This window comes from Salvelinus alpinus, chromosome 1 (assembly GCF_045679555.1).
Source record: "Salvelinus alpinus chromosome 1, SLU_Salpinus.1, whole genome shotgun sequence".
Taxonomy (NCBI): Eukaryota; Metazoa; Chordata; class Actinopteri; order Salmoniformes; family Salmonidae; genus Salvelinus; species Salvelinus alpinus.
This window is the reverse complement of record NC_092086.1, coordinates 88,948,680-88,974,215: the sequence shown is the minus strand read 5'-3', so window position 1 is coordinate 88,974,215 and position 25,536 is coordinate 88,948,680. Positions and strand designations below refer to the sequence as shown.

The 25,536-nt window shown below is 43.4% G+C and overlaps 2 protein-coding genes across 3 annotated transcripts; both read left to right on the top strand.

The window, feature by feature from the left end:
* The first annotated feature begins 175 nt into the window (after nt 1-175).
* On the top strand, nt 176-14,485 carry LOC139533074 (gamma-sarcoglycan-like). Its single transcript, XM_071331313.1, has 8 exons — nt 176-1,270; nt 2,233-2,433; nt 2,836-2,937; nt 4,169-4,259; nt 12,072-12,191; nt 12,389-12,461; nt 13,462-13,585; nt 13,825-14,485. Exons 2-8 carry the CDS (start codon nt 2,236-2,238, stop codon nt 13,996-13,998), a joined length of 882 nt encoding a protein of 293 aa, XP_071187414.1. The 5' UTR covers nt 176-1,270; nt 2,233-2,235; the 3' UTR covers nt 13,999-14,485.
* Nucleotides 14,486-14,661: 176 nt separating this feature from the next.
* LOC139533066 (tumor necrosis factor receptor superfamily member 19-like) lies at nt 14,662-25,407 on the top strand. 2 transcript variants are annotated; one of them, XM_071331299.1, is made up of 7 exons: nt 14,662-14,975; nt 15,061-15,171; nt 15,629-15,807; nt 15,901-15,986; nt 24,028-24,189; nt 24,371-24,469; nt 24,651-25,407. In XM_071331299.1, exons 1-7 carry the CDS (start codon nt 14,913-14,915, stop codon nt 24,923-24,925), a joined length of 975 nt encoding a protein of 324 aa, XP_071187400.1. In that variant the 5' UTR covers nt 14,662-14,912; the 3' UTR covers nt 24,926-25,407. The 2 variants fall into 2 exon arrangements, with proteins under 2 accessions (XP_071187400.1, XP_071187392.1); XM_071331291.1 differs by having other exon boundaries at nt 14,663-14,975; nt 24,371-24,487.
* The last annotated feature ends 129 nt before the right edge of the window (nt 25,408-25,536 follow it).

Genomic DNA, 25,536 nt, shown 5'->3' with positions numbered 1-25,536 from the left:
TTAATTATGTGTGCGCACTGGGATGTGTAAATTCCAAATCAACAAACCTGTCCTTGCGTGATGGCGCCCAGGCGCACTGGAGTGGCATGTTTGTAGTGATAACGCTCCCACAGGGAATTAGAATAAGCAGCCCATTATTAACACAACATTGCATAAAGGCATCATATCACTCATTCTGGAGTGGAGTTCCAGTCCAGAGATGTTGAGTTGACAGGGTCGGTGGTCTTTTTTTATATCCAAATATCTAAAGCTGTGGCACCGTCACACCTTTAAGAATTTGCGACAATCTGAGTTTCATGATTGGCGCTATCGCAACAAGGTAATATTGGTGTAGGTATCAGACAATCACTCATTTTAAACGACTTTCTTTGCCATGAATATCTGGTTTTACGCCTGTAAATCCAACACCAACATGCCGGAGACGAGTTTTCTAGTCGTGCAGTCTGTCAAGTCGGTAAGACATTGAGGTATTTTTGTTTACAATGAGGAGGATTTGAATAGAGCGATGCACCGACCGATAGACAGAATCGCATGCGGAAAGGAAACGTGATGACTCGTGTCCGTTTGTACAGTTTAGGATATGTTCGTTCACAGCATCTCCACTTTGAGCGAACATTTAGGTACAATCTTTCTCTAGTGTGAAATTATGAATGAGTGAATTATAAAAAAAATATGATATTATGAAACCTGTCCTTGGTGCTGATTATTTGTCAACAGGACGTTTTAATTAATAATATCAACATTCATTATGCATAATGAATCATATGCAATAATTATTAATATTATTACAAAAATCTATAGGTAATTCTGAAATAATATCAGCAACCCTTCAGCAGAATGCTGTACTGAAAACACCTTCATTTTCTAATGAGACTGAGAATCACTTGAAATACTGTCTTTTATGTCTCTTTTATCTCATATACCTGACTGGGGTCTTTTTCTACTATTCTGCAAAAAGTTTTGGACAGAGAATAATTACATGGTTTTTCACCTCCAATGGATACCCATAGGTAGCCCATAACTTAGGCTGAACAAAGAGAATGGAGACGTGAGGCAGGCAGAGAAATGTGGGTACCTAATGTAGACCATATAATGCAGGAGAGCGAGCCAAAGTCCTCATGAGGAGGGATGCCAAGCATCACTCAGTCAGTGCCGATTCGGAGCGTGATTCATGGCATCTTGCTGGTAAATGCCAGGTCCATGGGTCTGAGCTCCATACAAAAGCCCCATTGCCTCTGCAAAGGACGGAAACTTTCTCTCTGAGACTTTGGTAAGAGATGCTTATTGTCATTGATTTGTCTGTCATTGATTAAGGAACAAGCTAGTAGTCCTGCCCTATTGTTTATCATGTTGCATCTTGCATGTCATATGAATTAAAGGTATTTTTAAGTAGCATATGTTATTTCAAGATCAGAACAATTTTTGTCGCTATGGTATAAAAATGTGTAATACATCCCCTGAACATGAGTCAGATGATGTAAAAACCAGCAATCGCTTAAAGTTATGTTACGGAAGATTCATTTTTAACCATCACGCCACTTATTCCCATAGATTGTTCCCCTATTTCAGTGGGGGAATACTGAACAGCTCATTAGGATGCTTTGAACAGGAACTGAACTGACATGTAATTACTGGGGAGATTTAGCAGAGGAGTTCCTGTTTTTTCTTTTTAAGGGGTTCTTCACAACAAGATCTCATTAGTGTTCAGTGCTGTTCACCCTTTTGGAGGCAAAGTTATAATTTTCATCTCATCTTGATCCCATCAGTTATTTAAAGCATGTTATGTATAGATTGAGAAATGTACAGTTCACAAATACATTTAGGATTTTGGATCTCATATCCACTCTAAAAATAATTTCATCATACTGAAGAGATGCCATAAATTAAATGCTTCTAAACATCCAAGATTCAAATTGACTGGACTTCTGCTCAAAAGGATAATTTCACTCTCACCACTTTTGAAGCATTCGGTTTTCTGACTAGTTTCTAAACAAGGTACTGTATAATAATTGTTTATCTAAGTAAAGTAATGCAACAGCAGATTACATGACTTCAATGCAATGTGGTCACACATATAGCAGCACATTATTGCATCTTTACTTCACACTTGTATGACTTGTACACATAACATGTTGTATGAAAATTTTTCTTTGTGATGCTCCATGTTTATGCTTTGTTCCCCAATGATGTAGGTAGCCTATTCTGCATCTGTGCTATAACTGTCCTTCTCAGCTGATGGTTTTGCAGCAATACCCCCCGCCAGCAGAGGGTGCTGAAGGCCCGGACACAGAGGAGCATAATGATGATCACAGGCTGGGGATCTATGGCTGGAGGAAGCGCTGCCTCTATCTGCTGGTGCTTCTCCTGCTCTCCACCCTGCTGGTCAACATTGCCCTGACCATCTGGATTCTCAGGGTCACCTGTCTCAACACAGTGAGTGCATTTCAACAGTATTTCTCTTCTCGCCTGCTATGAGGTTCCCTCTGACAATTTTGAGTAGGTGGCCAGGAGAAGGAAATCAAATTAAATACTTTTGAGATTCACACAGAGTACATGCTCAGTTCAGTATTTATCAGTGACAGTTGCTTATTACTAGACATCCTGGATGAGATAGCCTATCTTGAAATAGGTTTTATCTCTAATTAAACAGGGAAGTCATTTGTACACCTTTGTCTAGTTAAAGACCATCGAGGCATGTCGGCAGTCTCACAAAACACTTCAGAGGTACGATAATATAACTTTAACTCTTCTGGAGGAGAATATCAGCATATTACAAGAGCAAGAATGACCAAACAGAGTTTGTATTAAAAGTTGATTTCCTCCTGACTGTTTCAGGAAGGAATGGGGCAGCTGAGAATAACATCAGATCGGGTGAGGCTTGATGGAGTGTCCGAGTTCCTCTTCTCTCTCTACGCCCAAGAGATACACTCCAAACAGGTAAACTAATTCAAGTTCTTTACATTGAACATTTACATATCCTCCTGTTTCCCTCAATGTTCTGATCACCACCGTATACTATGTATGTGATTTGAGGAGTTAGCAAGGTAACTTTAGTCAACTCTGTGTTTAACTCTGGATTACCGGTACCATGAAAGTGGCTCACTTTTTAGCCAGGTAATGAATCCTTCAGAACTAACCTGCTCCCGGGCAGGCTAACTAACCTGCTCCCGGGCAGGCTAACTAACCTGCTCCCAGGCAGGCTAACTAACCTGCTCCCGGGCAGGCTAACTAACCTGCTCCCGGGCAGGCTAACTCAGTGCTAACTCCACTTATACTGAATGAAGTGTCTGAGCCGTGAGTTGAGGACCAATTAAATCAAAATCCCTCCTTCTTGCAAAGATTGCATCATCATCCCTTTCACCATGGATGAAATATTTTATTCATCAAATGTTTTTGTGTAAAAAGATTGAAATACCTATGTTAATATCACATTTAGTAATGACAGGATGCATTTCAAACTTCATCCACAATAAAAGTTTTGTATGACTTTTTATTAAATTATTTTATTGATAGGAGTGGGGGGAGGTGGTTGTGCATTGATAAGCACACCAAAGACAGCATTAACAATAAGTTATACAATAAAGACGGCAGTTCAACAAGCCTATTTCACACCGTAGCCTGCTTGATTGGCAAGATAACTTTTATCATTTTGATTTTGCCACAAATTAAAATGTGGCACTGACTCGCCCATGGATTGACGTTTCAGCATGGTCTCAATGAAGAGTTTGGCGTTTGACTAGCTAGTAAAAGCCAATTCATGCTTGATCCGATAATGTGGTCGGAGGCGCAATTGCGGAGCCTTCAGAGGCATGCAGAGGCCAAATTGAGCTCCACACATTTTGTAACAATGCGGGGGACTCTGTATAGCTACGCATTGACTTGATTGGTTGACGGTAGGTGGGGCTGAAGGTCCTGTATAAATACAAACTCACATTCTTGACAACATCCTTCACAACAGTTCTGCTCTGCTCCGCGAAGAGCAACACATATGAATGCCCTGCCTTCTGCAGAGGCCGTATCACCGTAAATGAATGAAGCCTGAGCTGGAATGTGAAGCTAACTGAAGCTGGCTAGTTTTAGAAAACCCTGAGTAGATTTAGCTTTAATTGTAGTATACCCCTCTGATCAGAGTGACACTGCACTCAAACACTGTTCTCTTGCTTCACAGGATACCTCCCTTCTTATCCACTCTGAGTCCCAGAATGTCACGCTCCAAGCCTGCAATGGGAAAGGAGGTGTGTTAGGTAGCCTTAACCTGGGTAAGAGTCCATCTTTGCTAGCTACATCTTTATTAAGAAAGCTGAAAAATAGTGCTATTATGACTCAACACGTGCTTCCAAGGAATCAAATTCAAAACTAGTATTTTTTTAAATACACTTTTGATGTTTAATAGATGACTGTGTAATGAACTCATGCTGATGTATCTATTAGTTTCTCTGTGGCACTGATAAGATGCAGACCTACTGGACTAAATAGATTTATGAGAAATGGAGAGGTCAACAAAAGCTAGGTGCAACTCTGAATAATCAGAAAGGATGGCTTTAATGTATTCAAATCAAAATCCCATAGATGGGATGCCTCCACATGAAATATATTATTCTCAGTTTATGGGCTCATATATATATATGATTAATACTTTATACCCCTACATTTGATGGCTAATATAAATAGCCTGTGGGTGTTTACCTAAGTAGATGTCCATGCACCCACTGAAATCTAATTAGCATAATAAAAACATCCCCCCCAAAATCCGTCCGTTTAAGCTAGAGATATGTTTTTTTGCATTGGATGCGTTTCAGTCCACCGCATTCACCGATGTCGCACTTCTGCATCTGCGGTGAAAGGTAACAGAGCTAGAGCGGTGTTTGTCAGACCATGAGACATCCCAGAAATCGGTCTTCTCACAAAATAGTCTGTAGTGTCCGAACAGTTTGGCCCACAAACTATTATGACCCCTCTATGGAAAGATGCTCTATGACCCCCACAAGCGTCTTGGGACTCGTCTGAAGTCGGTACAGACGATCTGCCAACTTCTGTCTGTAGCGTCCAAACAGTTCGGGGTACACGCTAATGACTCTCACGAACACATACATGTCAGTTGTGTTGCTCTAGGACGCCCACAGGCCCCACAAGACTCGTCTGAAGGTCCGCCGTTACCATTTGAAAACATTTATGGAAGTACAGTATATATGGAGACTGTAGTAAAAAATAAAGATTGCTGATCTTTCTTATACACTACATGACCAAAAGTATGTGGACAGCTGCTCGTTAAACATCTCATTCCAAAATCATGGGCATTAATATGGAGTTGGTCCCCCCTTTGCTGCTAGAACTGCCTCCAATCTTCTGGGAAGGCTTTCCACTAGATGTTGTAACATTGCTGCGGGGACTTGCTTCCATTCAGCCACAAGAGCATTAGTGAGGTCGGGCACTGATGTTGGGCGATTAGGCTTGGCTCGCAGTCAGCGTTCCAATTCATCCCAAATGTATTCGATAGGGTTGAGGTCAGGGCTCTGTGCATGCTAGTCAAGTCCTTCAACACCGATCTCTGTATCGCTTCGTGCATGGGGCATTGTCATGCTGAAACAGGAAAGGGCCTTCTCCAAACTGTTGCCACAAAGTTGGAAGCACAGAATCATCTTGATTGTAATGTATGCTGTAGCGTTAAGATTTCCTTTTGCTGGAACTAAGGGGCCTAGCTCAAACCATGAAAAACAGCCTCAGACCATTATTCCTCCTCCACCAAACTTTACAGTTGGAACTATGCAGTCGGGCAGGTAGCCAGACAGTGAAGCGTGATTCATCACTCCAGAGAACGCGTTTCCACTGCTCCAGAGTCCAATTGTGGAGTGCTTTACACCACTCCAGCTGATGCTTGACATTACGCATGGTGATCTTAGCCTTGTGTGCAGCTGCTCGTCCATGGAAAACCATTTAATGAAGTTCCCGACGAACGGTTCTTGTGCTGGTGTTGCTTCCAGAGGCAGTTTGGAACTGGGTAGTGAGTGTTGCAACCGAGGACAGACCATTTTTACGTGCTATGTGCTTCAGCTTTAGGCCGTCTCGTTCTTTGAGTTGGTGTGGCACAATCTGTTGGTCCATGTGGTAAATCTTGTATTTAATATGTTTTTTTAGGCTAATAGCATTAAGGCCAATTTTTCATGAAAGTGTTTTATTTATATATTTTGGGGGAAACTTCAAGGGGTCTTAATTCTAAATCTAATAGCTAATTATCCTTGGTATCACCTTCTTAAAAGAATTCTATATAGTTTAGAAGAACTCCCTCCCCCGGCTTAGACTGTTCTGGGTTATATTAGGTATGAAGGTAAGAACCAGATGCAGACAATGTCGAATTAACAATGGTTTAATAATCCAACAGGGGTAGGCAAAAGACAGATCAAGGCAGGCAGGGGTCAGTAAACCAGAGGTGGGCAACGGTACCGGATGGCAGGCGGGCTCAGAGTCAGGACAGGCAAGGGTCAAAACCAAGACGGCGAGAAAAAGGGAGACTGGGAAAAGCAGGAGCTGAGACAAACGTTGGTTGACTTGACAAACAAGATGAACTGGCAACAGACCAACAGAGAACACAGGTATAAATACACAGGGAATAATGGGGAAAATGGGTGACAGCTGAAGGGGGGTGGAGACAATCACAAAGACAGGTGAAACAGATAAGGGTGTGACAGGTTATAACATAATGAGGGTGAGAGCGGATATCAACATTAATTATCTCCCAACTTAATGTATTCATGCTCAATGCTCTTTAAAATGTCTGTGTCCTCTCCATGTACTACAGTTGAAGTCGCAGGTTTACATACGCCTTAGCCAAATACATTTAAACTCAGTTTTTCACAATTCCTGACATTTAATCCTAGTAAAAATGCCCTTTCTTATTTCAGTTAGGATCACCACTTTATTTTAAGAATGTGAAATGTCAGAATAATAGTAGAGACAATTATTTATTTCAGCTTTTATTTCTTTCATCACATTCCCAGTGGGTCATAAGTTTACATACACATACACAACTTGGGTCAAACGTTTTGGGTAGTCTTCCACAAGCTTCCCACAATAAGTTGGGTGAATTTTGGCCCATTCCTCCTGACAGAGCTGGTGTAACGGAGTCAGGTTTGTAGGCCTCCTTACTCGCACACGCTTTTTCAGTTCTGCCCACAAATTTTCTATAGGATTGAGGTCAGGGCTTTGTGATGGCCACTCCAATACCTTGACTTTGTTGTCCTTAAGCCATTTTGCCACAACTTTGGAAGTATGCTTGGGGTCATTGTCCATTTGGAAGACCCATTTGCGACCAAGCTTTAACTTCCTGACTGATGTCTTGAGATGTTGCTTCAATATATCCACATAATTTTCCTTCCTCACAATGCCATCTATTTTGTGAAGTGCACCAGTCCCTCCTGCAGCAAAGCACCCCCACAACATGATGCTGCCACCCCTGTGCTTCATGGTTGGGATGGTGTTCTTCGGCTTGCAAGCCTCCACCTTTTTCCTCCAAACATAATGATGGTCATTATGGCCAAACAGTTCTATTTTTGTTTCATCAGACCAGAGGACATTTCTCCAAAAAGTGCAATCGTTGTCCCCATGTGCAGTTGCAAACCGTAGTCTGGCTTTTTTATGGCGGTTTTGTAGCAGTGGCTTCTTCCTTGCTGAGCGGCCTTTCAGGTTATGTCGATATAGGACTCGTTTTACTGTGGATATAGATATTTTTGTACCTGTTTCCTCCAGCATCTTCACAAGGTCCTTTGCTGTTGTTCTGGGACTGATTTTCACTTTTCACACCAAAGTACGTTCATCTCTAGGAGACAGAACGCGTCTCCTTCCTGAGTGGTATGACGGCTGCGTGGTCCCATGGTGTTTATACTTGTGTACTATTGTTTGTACAGATGAACGTGGTACCTTCAGGCGTTTGGAAATTGCTCCCAAGGATGAACCAGACTTGTGGAGGTCTACTTTTTTTTTCTTCTGAGGTCTTGGCTGATTTCTTTTGATTTTCCCATGATGTCAAGCAAAGAGGCACAGAGTTTGAAGGTAGGCCTTGAAATTCTGTAACGGCGTTCCTCTCTCTCTTCATACGAAGAGGAGGAGTAGTGATCGAACCAAGGCGCAGCAGGTTGTGAATACATAATGATTTATTAAATAAACAAAATAGACAAAGACGAAAACGAACTATACTGGATATAACTAACAAAATAACAAAACGATGTAGACAGACCTGAACAAACGATATGTAAGTATATACACGAAGCACGCTGACACAGGAACAGACTACATAAACGCACGAAACAAACCGAAACAATCCCGTATGGTGTAACATCGACACAGACACAGGAGACAACCACCCACAAACAAACATTGTGAACAGCCTACCTTAATATGACTCTCAATCAGAGGAAACGTCAAACACCTGCCTCTAATTGAGAGCCATACCAGGCAACCCAAAACCAACATAGAAACAGAAAACATAGAAATGCCCACCCAAACTCACGTCCTGACCAACTAACACATAAAACTAACAGAAAACAGGTCAGGAACGTGACATAACCCCCCCCTCAAGGTGCGAACTCCGGGCGCACCAGCAGAAAGTCTAGGGGAGGGTCCGGGTGGGCATCTGACCACGGTGGTGGCTCAGGCTCTGGACGAGGTCCCCACCCCACCATAGTCAATCCCAGCTTACGTCTACCCCCTATCATGACCACCCTCTTATTTCCCCCACCTAATTTAAGGGACAACACCAAGATAAAGGACAGCTCCGGGACCAAGTAGCTCAGGACAGAGAGGTAGCTCAGGACAGAGAGATAGATCAGGATAGAGAGGTAGCTCAGGATAGAGAGGTAGCTCAGGATAGAGGGGCAACTCCGGACTGAAGGTCAGCTCCGGACAGAGAGACAGCTCTGGACTGAGGGGCAGTTCTGGATTACTAACAGCTCATGGCTGACTGACGGCTCTGGACGCTCATGGCAGGCTGACGGCTCTGGACGCTCATGGCAGGCTGACGGCTCTGGACGCTCATGGCAGGCTGACGGCTCTGGACGCTCATGGCAGGCTGACGGCTCTGGCTGCTCATGGCTCGCTGACGGCTCTGGCTGCTCATGGCTCGCTGGCGGCTCTGGCAGATCCTGTCTGGCTAGCGGCTCTGGCAGATCCTGTCTGGTTGGCGGCTCTGGCAGATCCTGTCTGGTTGGCGGCTCTGGCAGATCCTGTCTGGTTGGCGGCTCTGGCAGATCCTGTCTGGTTGGCGGCTCTGGCAGATCCTGTCTGGTTGGCGGCTCTGGCAGATCCTGTCTGACGGACGGCTCTAGCGGCTCCTGTCTGGCGGACGGCTCTAGCGGCTCCTGTCTGGCGGACGGCTCTGTAGGCTCATGGCAGACGGGCGGCTTTGCAGGCTCATGGCAGACGGGCGGCTTTGCAGGCTCATTGCAGACGGATGGCTCAGACGGCGCTGGGGAGACGGATGGCTCAGACGGCGCTGGGGAGACGGATGGCTCAGACGGCGCTGGGGAGACGGATGGCTCAGATGGCGCTGGGGAGACGGATGGCTCAGATGGCGCTGGGGAGACGGATGGCTCAGATGGCGCTGGGGAGACGGATGGCTCAGATGGCGCTGGGGAGACGGATGGCTCAGACTGATCCTGTCTAGCGGAAGGCTCTAGCGGCTCCTGTCTGGCGGAAGGCTCTAGCGGCTCCAGTCTGGCGGAAGGCTCTGTAGGCTCATGGCAGACGGGCGGCTTTGAAGGCTCAATACAGACGGGCAGTTCATGCGGCGCTTGGCAGACGGACAGTTCAGGCGCCGTTGGGCAGACGGCAGACTCTGGCCGGCTGAGACGCACTGTAGGCCTGGTACGTGGTGCCGGAACTGGAGGCACCGGACTGGAGACACGCACTTCAAGCCTAGTGTGGGGAGCAGGGACAGGGCACACTGACCTCTCAAAGCGCACTATAGGCCTGGTGCGTGGTAGCCCGGTACCACCAGTGCCGGTACCGGGCTAAGGGCACGCACCTCAGGGCGAGTGCGGGGAGAAGGAACAGTGTGTACAGGACTCTGGAGACGCACAGGTGGCTTAGTGCGTGGTGCCGGAACTGGAGGCACCGAACTGGATACACGCACCATAGGAAGAGTGCGTGGAGGAGGAACAGGGCTCTGGAAACGCACTGGAAGCCTGGTGCGTGGTGTAGGCACTGGTGGTACTGGGCTGGGGCGGGGAGGTAGCGCCGGAAATACCGGACCGTGCAAGCGTACTGGCTCTCTTGAGCATTGAGCCTGCCCAACCTTACCTGGTTGAATGCTCCCGGTCGCCCGACCAGTGCGGGGAGGTGGAATAACCCGCACCGGGCTATGTAGGCGAACCGGGGAAACCATGCGTAAGGCAGGTGCCATGTATGCCGGCCCGAGGAGACGCACTGGAGACCAGACGCGTTGAGCCGGCCTCATGACACCTGGCTCAATGCCCAATCTAGCCCTACCAGTGCGGGGAGGTGGAATAACCCGCACCGGGCTATGCACACGTACAGGAGACACCGTGCGCTCTACTGCGTAACACGGTGTCTGCCCGTACTCCCGCTCTCCACGGTTAGCCTGGGAAGTGGGCGCAGGTCTCCTACCTGCCCTTGGCCCACTACCTCTTGGCCCCCCCCCCAAGAAATTTTTGGGTATTACTCACGGGCTTTTCGGGCTTCCGTGCTAGATGCGTCCCCTCATAACTCCGGTTCTTCACTCCGGTAGCCTCTGCTCTCCTCAGTGCCTCCAGCTGTTCCCATGGGAGGCGATCCCTTCCAGCCAGGATCTCCTCCCATGTGTAGCAACCTTTACCGTCCAAAACATCCTCCCATGTCCATTCCTCCTTCTTGCGTTGTCCCTTACTCCCGTTACACCGCTGCTTGGTTCTGGTTATTTGGTGGGTGGTTCTGTAACGGCGTTCCTCTCTCTCTTCATACGAAGAGGAGGAGTAGTGATCGAACCAAGGCGCAGCAGGTTGTGAATACATAATGATTTATTAAATAAACAAAATAGACAAAGACGAAAACGAACTATACTGGATATAACTAACAAAATAACAAAACGATGTAGACAGACCTGAACAAACGAACTTACATATACACGAAGCACGCTGACACAGGAACAGACTACATAAACGCACGAAACAAACCGAAACAATCCCGTATGGTGTAACATCAACACAGACACAGGAGACAACCACCCACAAACAAACATTGTGAACAGCCTACCTTAATATGACTCTCAATCAGAGGAAACGTCAAACACCTGCCTCTAATTGAGAGCCATACCAGGCAACCCAAAACCAACATAGAAACAGAAAACATAGAAATGCCCACCCAAACTCACGTCCTGACCAACTAACACATAAAACTAACAGAAAACAGGTCAGGAACTTGACAAATACATCCACAGGTACACCTCCAATTGACTCAAATTATGTCAATTCGCCTATCAGAAGCTTCTAAAGCCATGACATCATTTTCTGGAATGTTCCAAGCTGTTTAAAGGCACAGTCAACTTAGTGTATGTAAACTTCTGACCCACTGGAATTGTAATACAGTGAATTATAAGTGAAATAATCTGTCTTTAAACAATTGTTGGAAAAATTACTTGTGTCATTCACAAAGTAGATGTCCTAACCGACTTGCCAAAACTATAGTTTATTAACAAGAAATTTGTGGAGTGGTTGAAAAACAAGTTTTAATGACTCAATAAGTGTATGTAAACTTGAGTAAAATATAAATGTGTTTCAGTAATGACCCTCATTAGGCAACTCAATGGATCCCATTTATAAAGCACCTTTCATTTCAGAATCTAAGCGTTTTTCAATATTGGGGTTAACTCACATCTCCCACTACCTACTGTATGTTTACGTGGAGATAGAAAATAGCTGTTCTGCTGAATCAAAACACTCTCCACACACAGTTATTGCTGTGTGGGTAGATGTGTTTGTAACATTTGAACTCAACCCACTGTGTGCATCCATTCACTTAAGTGTTAATTAAATATCTACTGTGTTTTAATCACTTTGGTAATATAATTTATTATTTGTATTTAGGTCCACAATCCATGGAAAGCGTAGGACAACATTTTGAGGTGATGACAAGCACTGGGAAATTGTTATTTTCTGCTGGTACAGAACAGGTAGTTGTTGGAGCGGATAAGCTAACCATTACAGGTATGTGGGCATTTCACACTATTCAGAGAGACAGTCCAACTTTGTTGAATCATGAAACATCCTTTGCTAGTTTTGTCTGATATACTGTAACTGTCAGGGATATGGTAATACATACAATATCTGCATACTGATTCACATTATGTTACTATAAGAATATAATCTAAACTGGGCAGTGGTCCTACATTTGTGTTCTACAGGGTCTGATGGTGCTCAGTGTGAACATTCCATAGAGACATCTCTGGTCAGGGCAGAGCATTCCATGGACTTGAGGTAACTTTAAAATGTTGACACCTAATGGCAATTAGGAGAGGCCTTTGCTTTTCTTCTATTGTTAAATTAGAGGTTTGATCATTTTGTCTCCATTTCTTGTGACAGAAATAATCCCACCTTGGGTAAACAACATAACGATTAAACATAATTTGTTGTCTTACAGTCACCGTATGTATCACACAGCAGGGCAACATTTCCCAGACATCTTCTCTCTTCAATATAAATGTCCCATCAACAGCAGTGTTGTGCAGGCTGCAGGACAGATGTAACAGGCACAACAGTCCCCTGCTCTGGGGTTCGGAGCAGCGTGTGTTTCCTGTGCCATTGTTATCTCTCCCTCCATCTTTGTTTCCCCAGTGTGTGGCCCTCAGAATGCACAGCGCTCTGCTCACTCTCTCTCCCTCAGCAAACAAAGTGTCCTATCTTAACGAATCCTAATCCTAATGCCACACACTCCATGTACTGCCAGTGGGTGGGAGTAGAGACCTCCTCTTTTGTGTACAGGAGTGGGCAGACCTATAAATTGGGACTTATGTATTTAGGGGCTTTACTGTCGATGTAAAGAGATGCTTTTGTGGAAATATGCAAATCCAATTTACATGTTTAATTAAGATAAGAGGTATTAAGCTCATTTCTGATTTGGATGGATCAAGGGGTCTCATAGCAACAGCTTGGAGATGGTGTGCATAAATATTAATGTCATTGGCTCATATTGCTCGGTGAAAACACCCAGTGAATTTGTCCATAGTTCTTTCAGTTTCTGCCGATTTCCAACAAATTAAATTCAAATATGTTCTGAATTCGAATTTATAACATGACTAAATACATTTGAATGTAGACCGAATACATGTGCTAAACTGGTAATGTATGGATTTTCTGCCACCTATAGGCTTAATTCAAGTCCAATTCGGCCTTCTAAGTGTAAAGTATGCACCACTTGTGTCCATTCTCTTATTATCTAATATCCTTTACTGTATACTCTGTCTTTCTGTGTGGTCAGGCTAGAGGCCCCCACCCGTTCCCTCCACCTGGATGCTCCAAAGGGAGTCCACATCAAAGCAGTGTCCGGCAGCGGCCAGGTCGTGTCCAGCATGGACATCTCTCTACTCTCTATGGACGGAGTGGTAAGAAGAGGCACCACTAAATCTAGGATAGCACACATGGCAACACTTTTTACTTCAGTGTCCTGATTACAATATTTAATACACTGTTTACGAATTCATTTGCATTGGAATAAGGACACTGTCATGTTTCCAAATATATTTCTTATTGTTAGCAAAAACTAAATAACTGTCTTCTTATATTTCATGTGCTCAAACAAATAATGAATATAGCATCATATTATTTTCCTCTCTTTTTACAGTTGATTCTGGATGCTGAGAGGGTGCAGCTGCCCAAGTTACCTCTGAGTGGAGAAGGAGAGAAAGGGAGTCCTGGGGAGCAGTTGTATGAAGTGTGTGTGTGTCCTGATGGAAGACTGTACCTGTCCAAAGCTGGTCACACCTCCACCTGCCATGACAACAGTCACAATTGTTAAAAGACCACACTCTATTATCTTGAGATTTGTATTTACCTGGGATCATCTTTATACATACAGGACATCATCATAGATGTGCAGTCAGTTGTGTATTGCCTGAAAGTTATGCAAAGTGCATATTAGAAAAATATGAAAGTTCAGAAAACTTTTAATAAAATAACATTTGTATATTTTAATAGTTTTTTTTCACAGTGTCATATCTAAAGATGTACATGCAAGGTGTTCTACTCTAGTGGCACCAACTGTGTTACCTGTTTTGTCTGGGAACAGTTTCATTAATTATATTTGTGGATATTTTCATCCCTTTCACAGTAAACAGATGTTGGTTATGATATTGTACAACCGAATAACATGTATGATACTATACGTCCTATATGATATTGTACGACCGCTATTCCATCCATAACGTAACCTATTGTAGGGTAATATATCATACTAAACGGAGGGAAACAAATGCTTTTTCCAAATCCTACCCATTGCCCTGAAGACAGGTTGATATTTGGAACATACAGTGTACATATGTGATTGAAGATTGTTCATAATGTTCAGGGGGAGCATGATGCGCTAGTATCTGGCAGGCGGCAACATTATTTGTTGAAAAAGTAGCCTACCCAATAGCCGTGTCTGCGAACTACACTTCTGACTGGGTATTTAGGAGTGGGGCGCGGTATTTTCTAGGAACCTGTTATGGAATAAACGCTGTTGCCTTATCTTGCCTATGGTAGCGTCATATGTCAGGTCCGCCAGATATCTACTTATATTACTGTACTTAATAGCTTCTTATGTCAATTAACATTGGACGTACTGTATCAGAAGATGGACCATTTAATCGCGTGGGTGGTATAAAAGTATTAGCTCATTGATTCCCATCCAGGTATTGGCAGACATTTTAAAACTAAGACAAAATAGTTAACATGGAGTGGAAGCTAAAGAAGATGCTGTCGCTTTTACTGGAGCTGATTATTTTGTGCTATATGGTAAGGCATAAAGTTTTTCATTTACGGATGTAGTTTCTCATTTGTTGTAGTGTATCTGAAGTCTGTGAGTGATGCTCTTGGTCAGGTTCATGGAACTGCAGTGGAGAATAGAGAATGCAGGGAGCAGGAGTACAGGGATGAAGCAGGGGACTGTGTCGCCTGCAGACAGTGTGGATCTGGGCAGGAGTTATCCACGGTGAGTAGTCTATCAAACGTATTCCCTCCTGTCAAAATGATTGATACAACTAGTCATGCCATTGTAAGAATATAATTAATGTGCGCGCAGCAAGTAGACTAGCGGTTAAGAGCTTTGGGCCAGTAAGAAAGGTTCCCCTATAAGATAATAATACAAGTCGCTGGTTCGAAACCGAGCCGACTAGGTGAAAAATGTGTAAATCTGACCCTGAGCAAGGCACTTAACCCTAATTGCTCTGGATAAGAGCATCTGCTAAATGACTAAAATGTTATGTATTTCCTGTTACATACTTTGTTGACATATGAAACATTTTACACAAATGTTACTATGCAAGTTGTCTCTTTCTCTCTCAATCACTGTGGGACCTCTGCTTACTGTTCCTTCACAAACTCCCAACCCCCACCACACCATCAACTGGGTCTCCTGTGTGTGTTTGTGTGTGTGTTAAACCCCTCAGGAATGTGGCTTTGGCTATGGGGTGGGTGCTCGCTGTGCACCCTGCAGACCGGGGCGCTACAAAGAGGAAGCAGGAGGGCAGAAATGCAAGCCGTGTCTATCATGTGCCCACACCAGCCGCCTCCATAGAGCCAACTGCACCAGCACAGGAAACGCTGTGTGTGGAGACTGTCTGCCTGGGTGAGGACAGCTGCTGTCTCATCCTCCCCAGTATCTCCGAAGTGTCTCCATTTTCCATTTTCTACCACATATGCTGTTGTTGTTGTATTACAGGTTCTATAGGAAAACCAAGCTGAGTGGGTTTCAGGACATGGACTGTGTACCCTGTGGAGACCCTCCTCATGCCTATGAGCTTCTCTGTGAGTAGGCCTTTTCATCAATACAAATGATGTATGCACACTCACACACACTACATACTCTCACAGACATGCATATTGACGCCACACTCACACATAGACACAAATTGTATTAGTCACATACACATGGTTAGCAGATGTTATTGCAAGTGTAGCGAAATGCTTATGCTTCTGGTTCCGACAGTGCAGCAGTATCTAACAGGTAATATCTAACAATTTCACAACAAAACCTAATATCAGAAAAAAATCCAAAACAAAACCTGATACACACTATCAAGTAAAGGAATGGGATAAGAATATATCAGTATAAAATATATGGATGAGCAGTGACAGAGCGGCTAAGATGCAATAGATAGTAAAGAATGGATAGTGAAGGACACAGTATTCTTTATATACATATGAAATGAGTAATGCAAGATATGTAAACATTCTTGTAGTGGCATTATTAAAGTGACTAGTGTTCCATTTAGTAAAGTGGCCAATGATATCAAGTCTGTAGGTAGGCAGCCGCCTCTCTGTGCTAGTGGTGACTGTTTAACAATCTGATGGCCTTGAGATAGAAGCTGTATTTCAATCTCTCTGTCCCAGCTTTGATGCACCTGTACTGACCTCGCCTTCTGGATGGAAGCAGGGTGAACAGGCAGTGGCTCGGGTGGTTATTGTCCTTGATGATATTTTTTGCCTTCCAGTGACATCGGATGTTGTAGGTGTCCTGGAGGGCAGGTAGTTTGCCCCCTGTGATGCGTTGTGCAGACTGCACTACCCTCTGGAGAGCCTTGCGGTTGTGGGCGGTGCAGTTGCCATTCCAGGCGGTGATACAGCCCGACAGGATGCTCTCAATTGTGCACCTGTAAAAGTTAGTGAGTGTTTTTGGTGACAAGCCACATTTTTTCAGCCTCCTGAGGTTGAAGAGGCGCTGTTGCGCCTTCTTCACCACACTGTCTGTGTGCGTGGACCATTTCAGTTTGTCGGTGATATGTACACTGGGGAACTTAAAACTTTCCACCTTCTCCACTGCTGTCCCGTCGATGTGGATAGGGGGGTGTTCCCTTTGCTGTTTCCTGAAGTCCACGATCATCTCTTTTGTTTTTCTGACATTGAGTGAGAGGTTATTTTCCTGACACCATACTCCGTGGGGCCTCACCTCCTCCCTGTAGGCTGTCTCGCCATTGTTGGTAAATAAGCCTAAAACTGTTGTGTCATCTGCAAACTTGATTGAGTTGGAGGCGTGCATGGCCACGTAGTCGTGGGTGAACAGGGAGTACAGGAGGGGGCTGAGAATGCACCCTTGTGGGGCCCCAGTGTTGAGGATCAGCGGAGTGGAGATGTTGTTTCCTACCTTCAACACCTGGGGGCGGCCCTTCAGGAAGTCCAGGATCCAGTTGCACATGGCGGGGTCGAGACCCAGGGTCTCAAGCTTAATGATGAGTTTGGAGGATACCATGGTGTTGAATGCTGAGCTGTAGTCAATGAACAGCATTTTTACATACAGTTGAAGTCGGAAGTTTACATACACCTTAGCCAAATACATTTAAACTCAGTTTTTCACAATTCCTGACATTTAATCCCAGTAAAAAATCCCTGTTTTAGGTCAGTTAGGATCACCACTTTATTTTAAGAATGTGACATGTCAGAATAATAGTAGAGAGAATGATTTATTTCAGCTTTTATTTCTTTCATCACATTCCCAGTGGGTCAGATGTTTACATACACTCAATTAGTATTTGGTAGCATTGCCTTTAAATTGTTTAACTTGGGTCAAACGTTTTGGGTAGCCTTCCACAAGCTTCCCACAACAAGTTGGGTGAATTTTGGCCCCTTCCTCCTGATAGAGCTCACACCATTTCTCCTTCACCCAAATCCAGATAGCTGATGTTCTGAAAATCTGGACCCTCTCTTTCTAAAATGATCTGCCGAAATTGTTGCAACCCCTATTACTAGCCTGTTCAACCTCTTTCATATCATCTGAGATTCCCAAAGATTGGAAAGCTGCCGCGGTCATCCCCCTCTTCAAAGGTGGTGACACTCGAGACCCAAACTGCTACAGACCTATATCTATCCTACCCCGTCTTTCTAAGGTCTTCGAAAGCCAAGTTAACAAACAGATTACCGATCATTTCGAATCCCACCGTACCTTCTCCGCTATGCAATGTGGTTTCAGAGCTGGTCATGGGTGCACCTCAGCCACGCTCAAGGTCCTAAACAATATCATAACCGCCATCGATAATAAGAGACATTACTGTGCAGCCGTATTCATCGACCTAGCCAAGGCTTTCGACTCGGTCAATCACCGCATTCTTATTGGCAGACTCGACAGCCTTTGTTTCTCAAATAATTGCCTCGCCTGGTTTACCAACTACTTCTCTGATAGAGTTCAGTGTGACAAATCGGAGGGCCTGTTGTCCGGACCTCTGGTAGTCTCTATGGGGGTGCCACAGGGTTCAATTCTCGGGCCAACTCTCTTCTCTGTATACATCAATGATGTCATTCTTGCTGCTGGTGATTCTCTGATCCACCTCTACGCAGACGACACCATTCTGTATACTTCTGGCCCCTCTTTGGACACTGTGTTAACTAACCTCCAGATGAGATTCAATGCCATACAACTCTCCTTCCGTGGCCTCCAACTGCTCTTAAATGCAAGTAAAACTAAATGCATGCTATGCAATCGATCACTGCCCGCACCTGCCCGCCCGTCCTGCATCACTACTCTGGATGGCTCGGACTTAGAATACGTGGACAACTACAAATACCTAGGTGTCTGGTTAGACTGTAAACTCTCCTTCCAGACTCACATCAAACATCTCCAATCCAAAATGAAATCTAGAATCGGCTTCCTATTTCGCAACAAAGCCTCCTTCACTCATGCTACCAAAAATACCCTAGTAAAACTGACTATCTTACCGATCCTTGACTTCGGCGATGTCATCTATAAAATAGCCTCTAACACTCTACTCAACAAATTGGATGCAGTCTATCACAGTGCCATCCGTTTTGTCACCAAAGCCCCATACACAACCCACCACTGCGACCTGTATGCTCTCGTTGGTTGGCCCTCGCTTCATACTCGTCGCCAAACCCACTGGCTACAGGTTATCTACAAGTCTCTGCTAGGTAAAGCCCCGCCTTATCTCAGCTCACTGGTCACCATAGCAGCACCCACTCGTAGCACGTGCTCCAGCAGGTATATCTCACTGGTCACCCCCAAAGCCAATTCCTCCTTTGGTCGCCTCTCCTTCCAGTTCTCTGCTGCCAATGACTGGAACGAACTGCAAAAATCACTGAAGCTGGAGACTCATATTTCCCTCACTAGCTTTAAGCACCAGCTGTCAGAGCAGCTCACAGATCACTGCACCTGTACATAGGCTGTTTACAGATGGGCTATCTATCTACCTCATCCCCATACTGTATTTATTTATTTATCTTGCTCCTTTGCACCCCAGTATCTCTACTTGCACATTCATCTTCTGCACATCCTACCATTCCAGTGTTTAATTCCTTTATTGTAATTACTTCGCCACCATGTCCTATTTATTGCCTTAACTCCCTTATCTTACCTCATTTGCACTCACTGTAAATATACTTTTTGTTTTCTTTTTTCTACTGTATTATTGACTGTATGTTTTGTTTATTCCATGTGTAACTCTGTGTTGTTGTATGTGTCGAATTGCTATGCTTTATCTTGGCCAGGTCGCAGTTCGAATGAGAACTTGTTCTCAACTAGCCTACCTGGTTAAATAAAGGTGATTTTTTAAAATTATAAATAAATAAATAAAAGAGCTGGTGTAGCTGAGTCAGGTTTGTAGGTCTCCTTGCTCGCACACGCTTTTTCAGTTCTGCCCACAAATTTTCAATAGGATTGAGGTCAGGGCTTTGTGATGGCCACTCCAATACTTTGACTTTGTTGTCCTTAAGCCATTTTGCCACAACTTTGGAAGTATGCTTGGGGTCATTGTTCATTTGGAAGACCTATTTGCGACCAAGCTTCATCTTCCTGACTGATGTCTTGAGATGTTGCTTCAATATATCCATATAATTTTACTTCTTCATGATGCCATCTATTTTGTGAAGTGCACTAGTCCTTCCTGCAGCAAAGCACCCCCACAACATGATTCTGCCACCCCCGTGCTTCACGGTTGGGATGGTGTTCTTCGGCTTGCAAACATCCCCCTTTTTCCTCCAAACATAACGGTGGTCATTATGGTCAAACAGTTCTATTTTAGTTTCATCAGACCAGAGGACATTTTTCCAAAAATGATCTTTGTCCCCATGTGCAGTTGCAAACCGTAGTCTGGCTTTTTTATGGCGGTTTTGGAGCTGAGCGGCCTTTCAGGTTATGTCGATATAGGACTCGTTTTACTATAGATATATATGCTTTTGTACCTGTTTCCTCCAACATCTTCACAAGGTCCATTGCTGTTATTCTGGGATTGATTAGCACTTTTCGCACCAAAGTACGTTCATCTCTAGGAGACAGAACACGCCTCCTTCCTGAGCAGTATGACGGCTGCGTGGTCCCATGGTGTTTATACTTGCGTGCTATTATTTGTACAGATGAACGTGGTACCTTCAGGCGTTTGGAAATTGCTCCCACGGATGAACCAGACTTGTAGAGGTCTACAATTTTTTTTCTGAGGTCTTGGCTGATTTCTTTTGATTTTCCCATGATGTCAAGCAAAGAGGCACTGAGTTTGAAGGTAGGCCTTGAAATACATCCACAGGTACACCTCCAATTGACTCAAATTATGTCAATTAGCCTATCAGTTACACCAGCTCTGTCAGGAGGAATGGGCCAAAATTCACCCAACTTATTGTGGGAAGCTTGTGGAAGGCTACCCGAAATGTTTGACCCAAGTTAAACAATTTAAAGGCAATGAAACCCAATACTAATTTAGTGTATGTAAACTTCTGACCCACTGGGAATGTGATGAAAGAAATAAAAGCTGAAATAAATAATTATCTCTACTATTATTCTAAATGTATTTGGCTGAGGTGTATGTAAACTTCCGACTTCAACTGTAGGTATGGTCACTGTAGGTACGACGTCCTCGTTGCACTTGTTGATGAAGCCAATGACTGATGTGGTGTACTCCTCAATGCCACCGGAGGAATCCCGGAACATATTCCAGTCTGTGCTAGCATCTGCTTCATCTGACCACTTTTTTATTGATCTAGTCACTGGTGCTTCCTGCTTTAATCTTTGCTTGTAAGCAGGAATCAGGAAGATAGAATTATGGTCAGATCTGCCAAATGGAGGGTGTTGGTTCCGTTTTTCTGTGTTCCGTTTTATTTACTTAACAAATAAGGAACACTCAAAATGTGCACTTATAAATCATAACAATTTTAATCAAAATACAGCTGTAGACAGAAGTCAAAGATCAAACATCACACATACAACTGATGTCTCTCATGAGTTCTGCCCCATAGGAAAAGTCCAAGTTGCTTTTATCATGCTTGTAATCAACCCCCTGTGATGTCACTGCATACGTCATTACCTGCTACTCCTCAGACCAAGCCCATGAATACACAGCTATACTAACTTGCAAGAGATACAATAGTTCCAGTGTTTTCTAAGGCCTCAGCAGTAATTGCCACTCCCCCAAGTTGATTTATAGAGGTATGTCTGATTAGCCTCTTATCTCTTCTACTCCCCTGCTGGGCTCTCTGTTTATCTTTGAAATGCTTTTTCACAGACCCCGTTTCTTTATAAGAGGCAGAGACTTAGAAAAGATTGGAACAATTCTAAAACCTTATAATGAATATATATATTATTAATCTGTAGTCTAGGACCCTATAAATGTAGAGGAGGAGGGGTCCCATAGCCCCTCCCCTTCTATTAATACAACATAAGAATAATCAATTATTATAATACATCAAACATTTGGTACAGCCCCTATCATGACCCCATCAAGGGCGAGGGAGAGCTCTGGGTGAGTGTTTTCTTGTTTGCTTATGGCGGAATACAGCTCATCCAATGCTGTCTTAGTGCCAGCCTCTGACTGTGGTGGTATGTAAACAGCTACGAAACATACAGATGAAAACTCTCTAGGTAGGTATCATGGTCTACAGTTTATCATGAGATACACTATCTCAGGTGAGCAATAGCTCGAGACTTCCTTAGAAATCGTGCACCAGCTGTTATTTACAAAAATACATAGTCCGCCACCCATTGTCTTACCAGACGCCGCTGTTCTATCCTGCCGGTGCAGCGTATAACCAGCCAGCTGTATGTTGATAGTGTGGTCGTTCAGCCACGTTTCCGTGAAGCATAAGATATTACAGTTTTTAAGGTCCTGTTGGTAATTTAATCTTCCACGTAGGTCATCTATTTTAATGTCCAAAGATTGCACGTTTGCTAACAGAATGGAAGGAAGTGGGGGTTTATTCGATCGCCCACAAATTCTCAGAAGGCAGCCCGCCCTCCGGCCCCTTTTTCTCTGCCTCCTCTTCACGCAAATCACAGGGATCTGGGCTTGTTCCAGAGAAAGCAGTATATAGTTTGCGTCAGACTCGTTAAAGAAAAAAAAAAGATTCTGCCAGTCCATGGTGAGTAATCACAGTCCTGCACATTGACTCGGTAGCGGTATTCCTTGTATATAGCCTCATTATTATGTTACTATTTCCTTTTATTTCTTCTTATTTACTAATGATTTTTTTATTTTTAACTCTGCACTGTTGGGAAAGGGCTCATAAGTAAGCATTTCACGGGAAAAGTCTACGGCTGTTATATTCAGTGCATGTGACAAATAACATTTTCTTTGATTTTGATTTCCCATAGGCAAGATTGTGCTTCAGTCCATGTACTATAAGCACGCTTAATGTTACTGTACCACTTTTAGAATAATTTAAGAAAATATTTCCAGGGAACATGTGAAATGTGCTTTACTGATGTCTGTCTGTTTAACCATCTTTCTGGGATTGTTTGCACACACATATCCACTATGTACCAGCCTCAAATGAAATTCTTGGAAGATCAAATCATGCCCACCACTATTTTGTAGTGGAGTGTGAGCTAGCTGGCTGTTGAACTTCCGTCTCTCTCTGTGTTTAACTTGGCAGTCAAATGGGGTTGAAATAAGAACACATTTCCCAGATGTTACAACCTACTGTTAGATGTTAGGTTTGGAAAAATAAGCCTGGTATTGAAGCACACTTTGATACCATAAAAGGCATATTCAGATGTAAAATACTAATTTAGATGATTTTGAGATTACAAAAACGTATTTGAAGTCCATCTGAGAACTCTTGTAGTTGAAATGTGAAATTCTTATGAGACAAATAGGTTGTTGTATCCCAGAGTGACAGTGCTCTCCAAGTGTATTCTCCCCACCTCTCACTACATGCCTCCAGTTGTGATGGAACAGTATTTCATTCATAGTGACTTTTATAAAACAAAAACAAAGTGTAGACCAGCACAAGTAAGTTCTTGCATATCCTTCCAACTGAAGGATCTTACCGTAGTTTGTACTTCCAATCACTTTCTTGAGAAAATAGGCTTGAAAAAACTTAATAGGTGCTTGTTTTTGATTTCCTGACACCTTTTAGACATCTCTGTTCTGGTGGTTCAGTTTGATGATGCCCCAGGGGTATGTTCGGTTTGGTTATCAAACAAAAGGGTTTTGGCACAGAACAGTGTTATAATTAGATTAGCATGTAAATTTGTTTCAGTGGATTGTTCTCTATCTGAACTGATAAGCAGGAAAGATTTGGGGAGACACAAAGACAACCAGACTCAGTGTGCTGCGTCTTTGGATTTGAGAAGCCACTACCAAAGAGGACATATGAGATAGCATTCACTGCCTTACTGAAAAACAAAATATACACATGCCGACACACACAGTAGCCAACAAACACACACTGCACCCACACTCAATTACAAATCTGAATTATCCCACACTTAAAAATACTTTGAGAAAGTGGGTCTCATAACAACTGTTCTATAATTAAATGCATGTTTGTGGGTGTGCTGTATTTCACCTAAGGATAAACAGCTGTAGTGATATTTGTGCACATGCGTGTGTGTTTATGCATGTTTACTGTGTAGGCAGTAGCATGGTGAACCTGGTGCCCCTTTCGTCTGTTGTGGCAAGCCCCAGGGACACTGTCCTGGCTGTAGTCATCTGCATCGCTCTGACTTCTGTCCTACTGGCCCTAATGCTTTTCTGTGCCATCTACTGCAAAAGACAGCTGGAGAAGAAACCTCATGGTAACCCTGCCTGAATCACAGATTCTCACTCATCCCTCTTGTGTCGAGTAAGATTGTAATCATGTCAAACAATGTTTAATGCAGATATTATGCTGTATTTATACCATGCCAAATATTTATTGATATAAACACTTGTGTTAATGTAAAAAGTAAATAAAACTTTTGTTTTTGCACTAATCAGAGCCATGTCACGGTGGTAGCTGCTATGATGCAGAGTTCCCCAGCTTTGAGAATATTCAGGTCCATCAGCTACATCAGATCACCTCAAACTGCTACCATGGTACGGGCATAACTTGTGGTATGTTGTTCTGTTAGCCTGGGCTTGCAAATAACCTTTTCATGTCATTCTTTACCAATATGCACATGGCGCCAAATCCACATTTGAGAAGAGTGCATAACTTGAATTTCTGCACTTGACATGTCCCATCAACATCTATAAAACCGCATTTTCCTGTCCTAAGGTCCCGTGAAGCTTTTCCCCTATCAGTTCTCTGAGGAACCTTGCAGCATGGAGAACAGCAGTGGCTTCCGTCTCCACTGTTCTCAGAACAGCAATGGAATGGCCACATATCCTGCCTGGGAGTCACAGAGAAGACCACTAGAGAACACACTGCCCAGTGAGCTGAACCATGACCTCTACCAAACTGATGTGGAAGTGTCTGATGAGGAATTTTCCTTAGAGGATGATGAAACATTGACAGGAGAGAAGACGTGGACCCATGCTATATTAAACTAAAGATCTGGGATTCATTAAACTGTACTGAGTAGGCCTAAAAGCAGGGACCATTTCTTAATGAGGATAACCTTTGATATGTTGACTGTCATCATAACAGATTTGTGGTTATGTGAAAGACATACCAACTGCTGACAAATGTGAGTTGCTGGTTTCCAAGCCATTCAAACCTGTATTTTCTGCTTCTGTTATTTTCCAGAGCTCATCTCATTGCCATTACCAAATATGTGTGGGCCAATGTCTGATATAGTACAAGTTTAAATTGAACCAATTCTCTTGGATTAAAAAATAAATAAAAAATGTACCATGTATGTAAATACATTTAAAAAGCTTGTAATTTACAGTCAAATCCAAAATTATTGGCACCCTTGATAAAGATGAGCAAAAAAAGACTATAAAATACAAATTCTGAGCTATTGTATTTTATAATAGTACAATTGCTTAGAAAAAGATTGTTTAACAAATAATAAAAAATCTCAAAAAGATGGATGTCACCTGTTTTTCATTACTTTGTTTTCGACATTGTTATGAAGCCGTTAGGAGCAGGGTGTCAAGCAAAGTGTTAAACATGATTTTAATGGTGGTCGTTAGTATGAAGGAAAACCAGAGAATAC

Coding starts and splice junctions, on each gene's coding strand:
- LOC139533074 (XM_071331313.1), top strand. CDS start 2,236: ATGGTTTTGCAGCAATACCCCCCGCCAGCAGAGGGTGCTGAAGGCCCG. Junction 12,192..12,388: donor GGATAAGCTAACCATTACAG/GTATGTGGGCAT, acceptor TGTGTTCTACAG/GGTCTGATGGTGCTCAGTGT. Junction 12,462..13,461: donor GAGCATTCCATGGACTTGAG/GTAACTTTAAAA, acceptor CTGTGTGGTCAG/GCTAGAGGCCCCCACCCGTT.
- LOC139533066 (XM_071331291.1), top strand. CDS start 14,913: ATGGAGTGGAAGCTAAAGAAGATGCTGTCGCTTTTACTGGAGCTGATT. Junction 15,172..15,628: donor CTGGGCAGGAGTTATCCACG/GTGAGTAGTCTA, acceptor TAAACCCCTCAG/GAATGTGGCTTTGGCTATGG. Junction 24,488..24,650: donor TGGTACGGGCATAACTTGTG/GTATGTTGTTCT, acceptor TCCTGTCCTAAG/GTCCCGTGAAGCTTTTCCCC.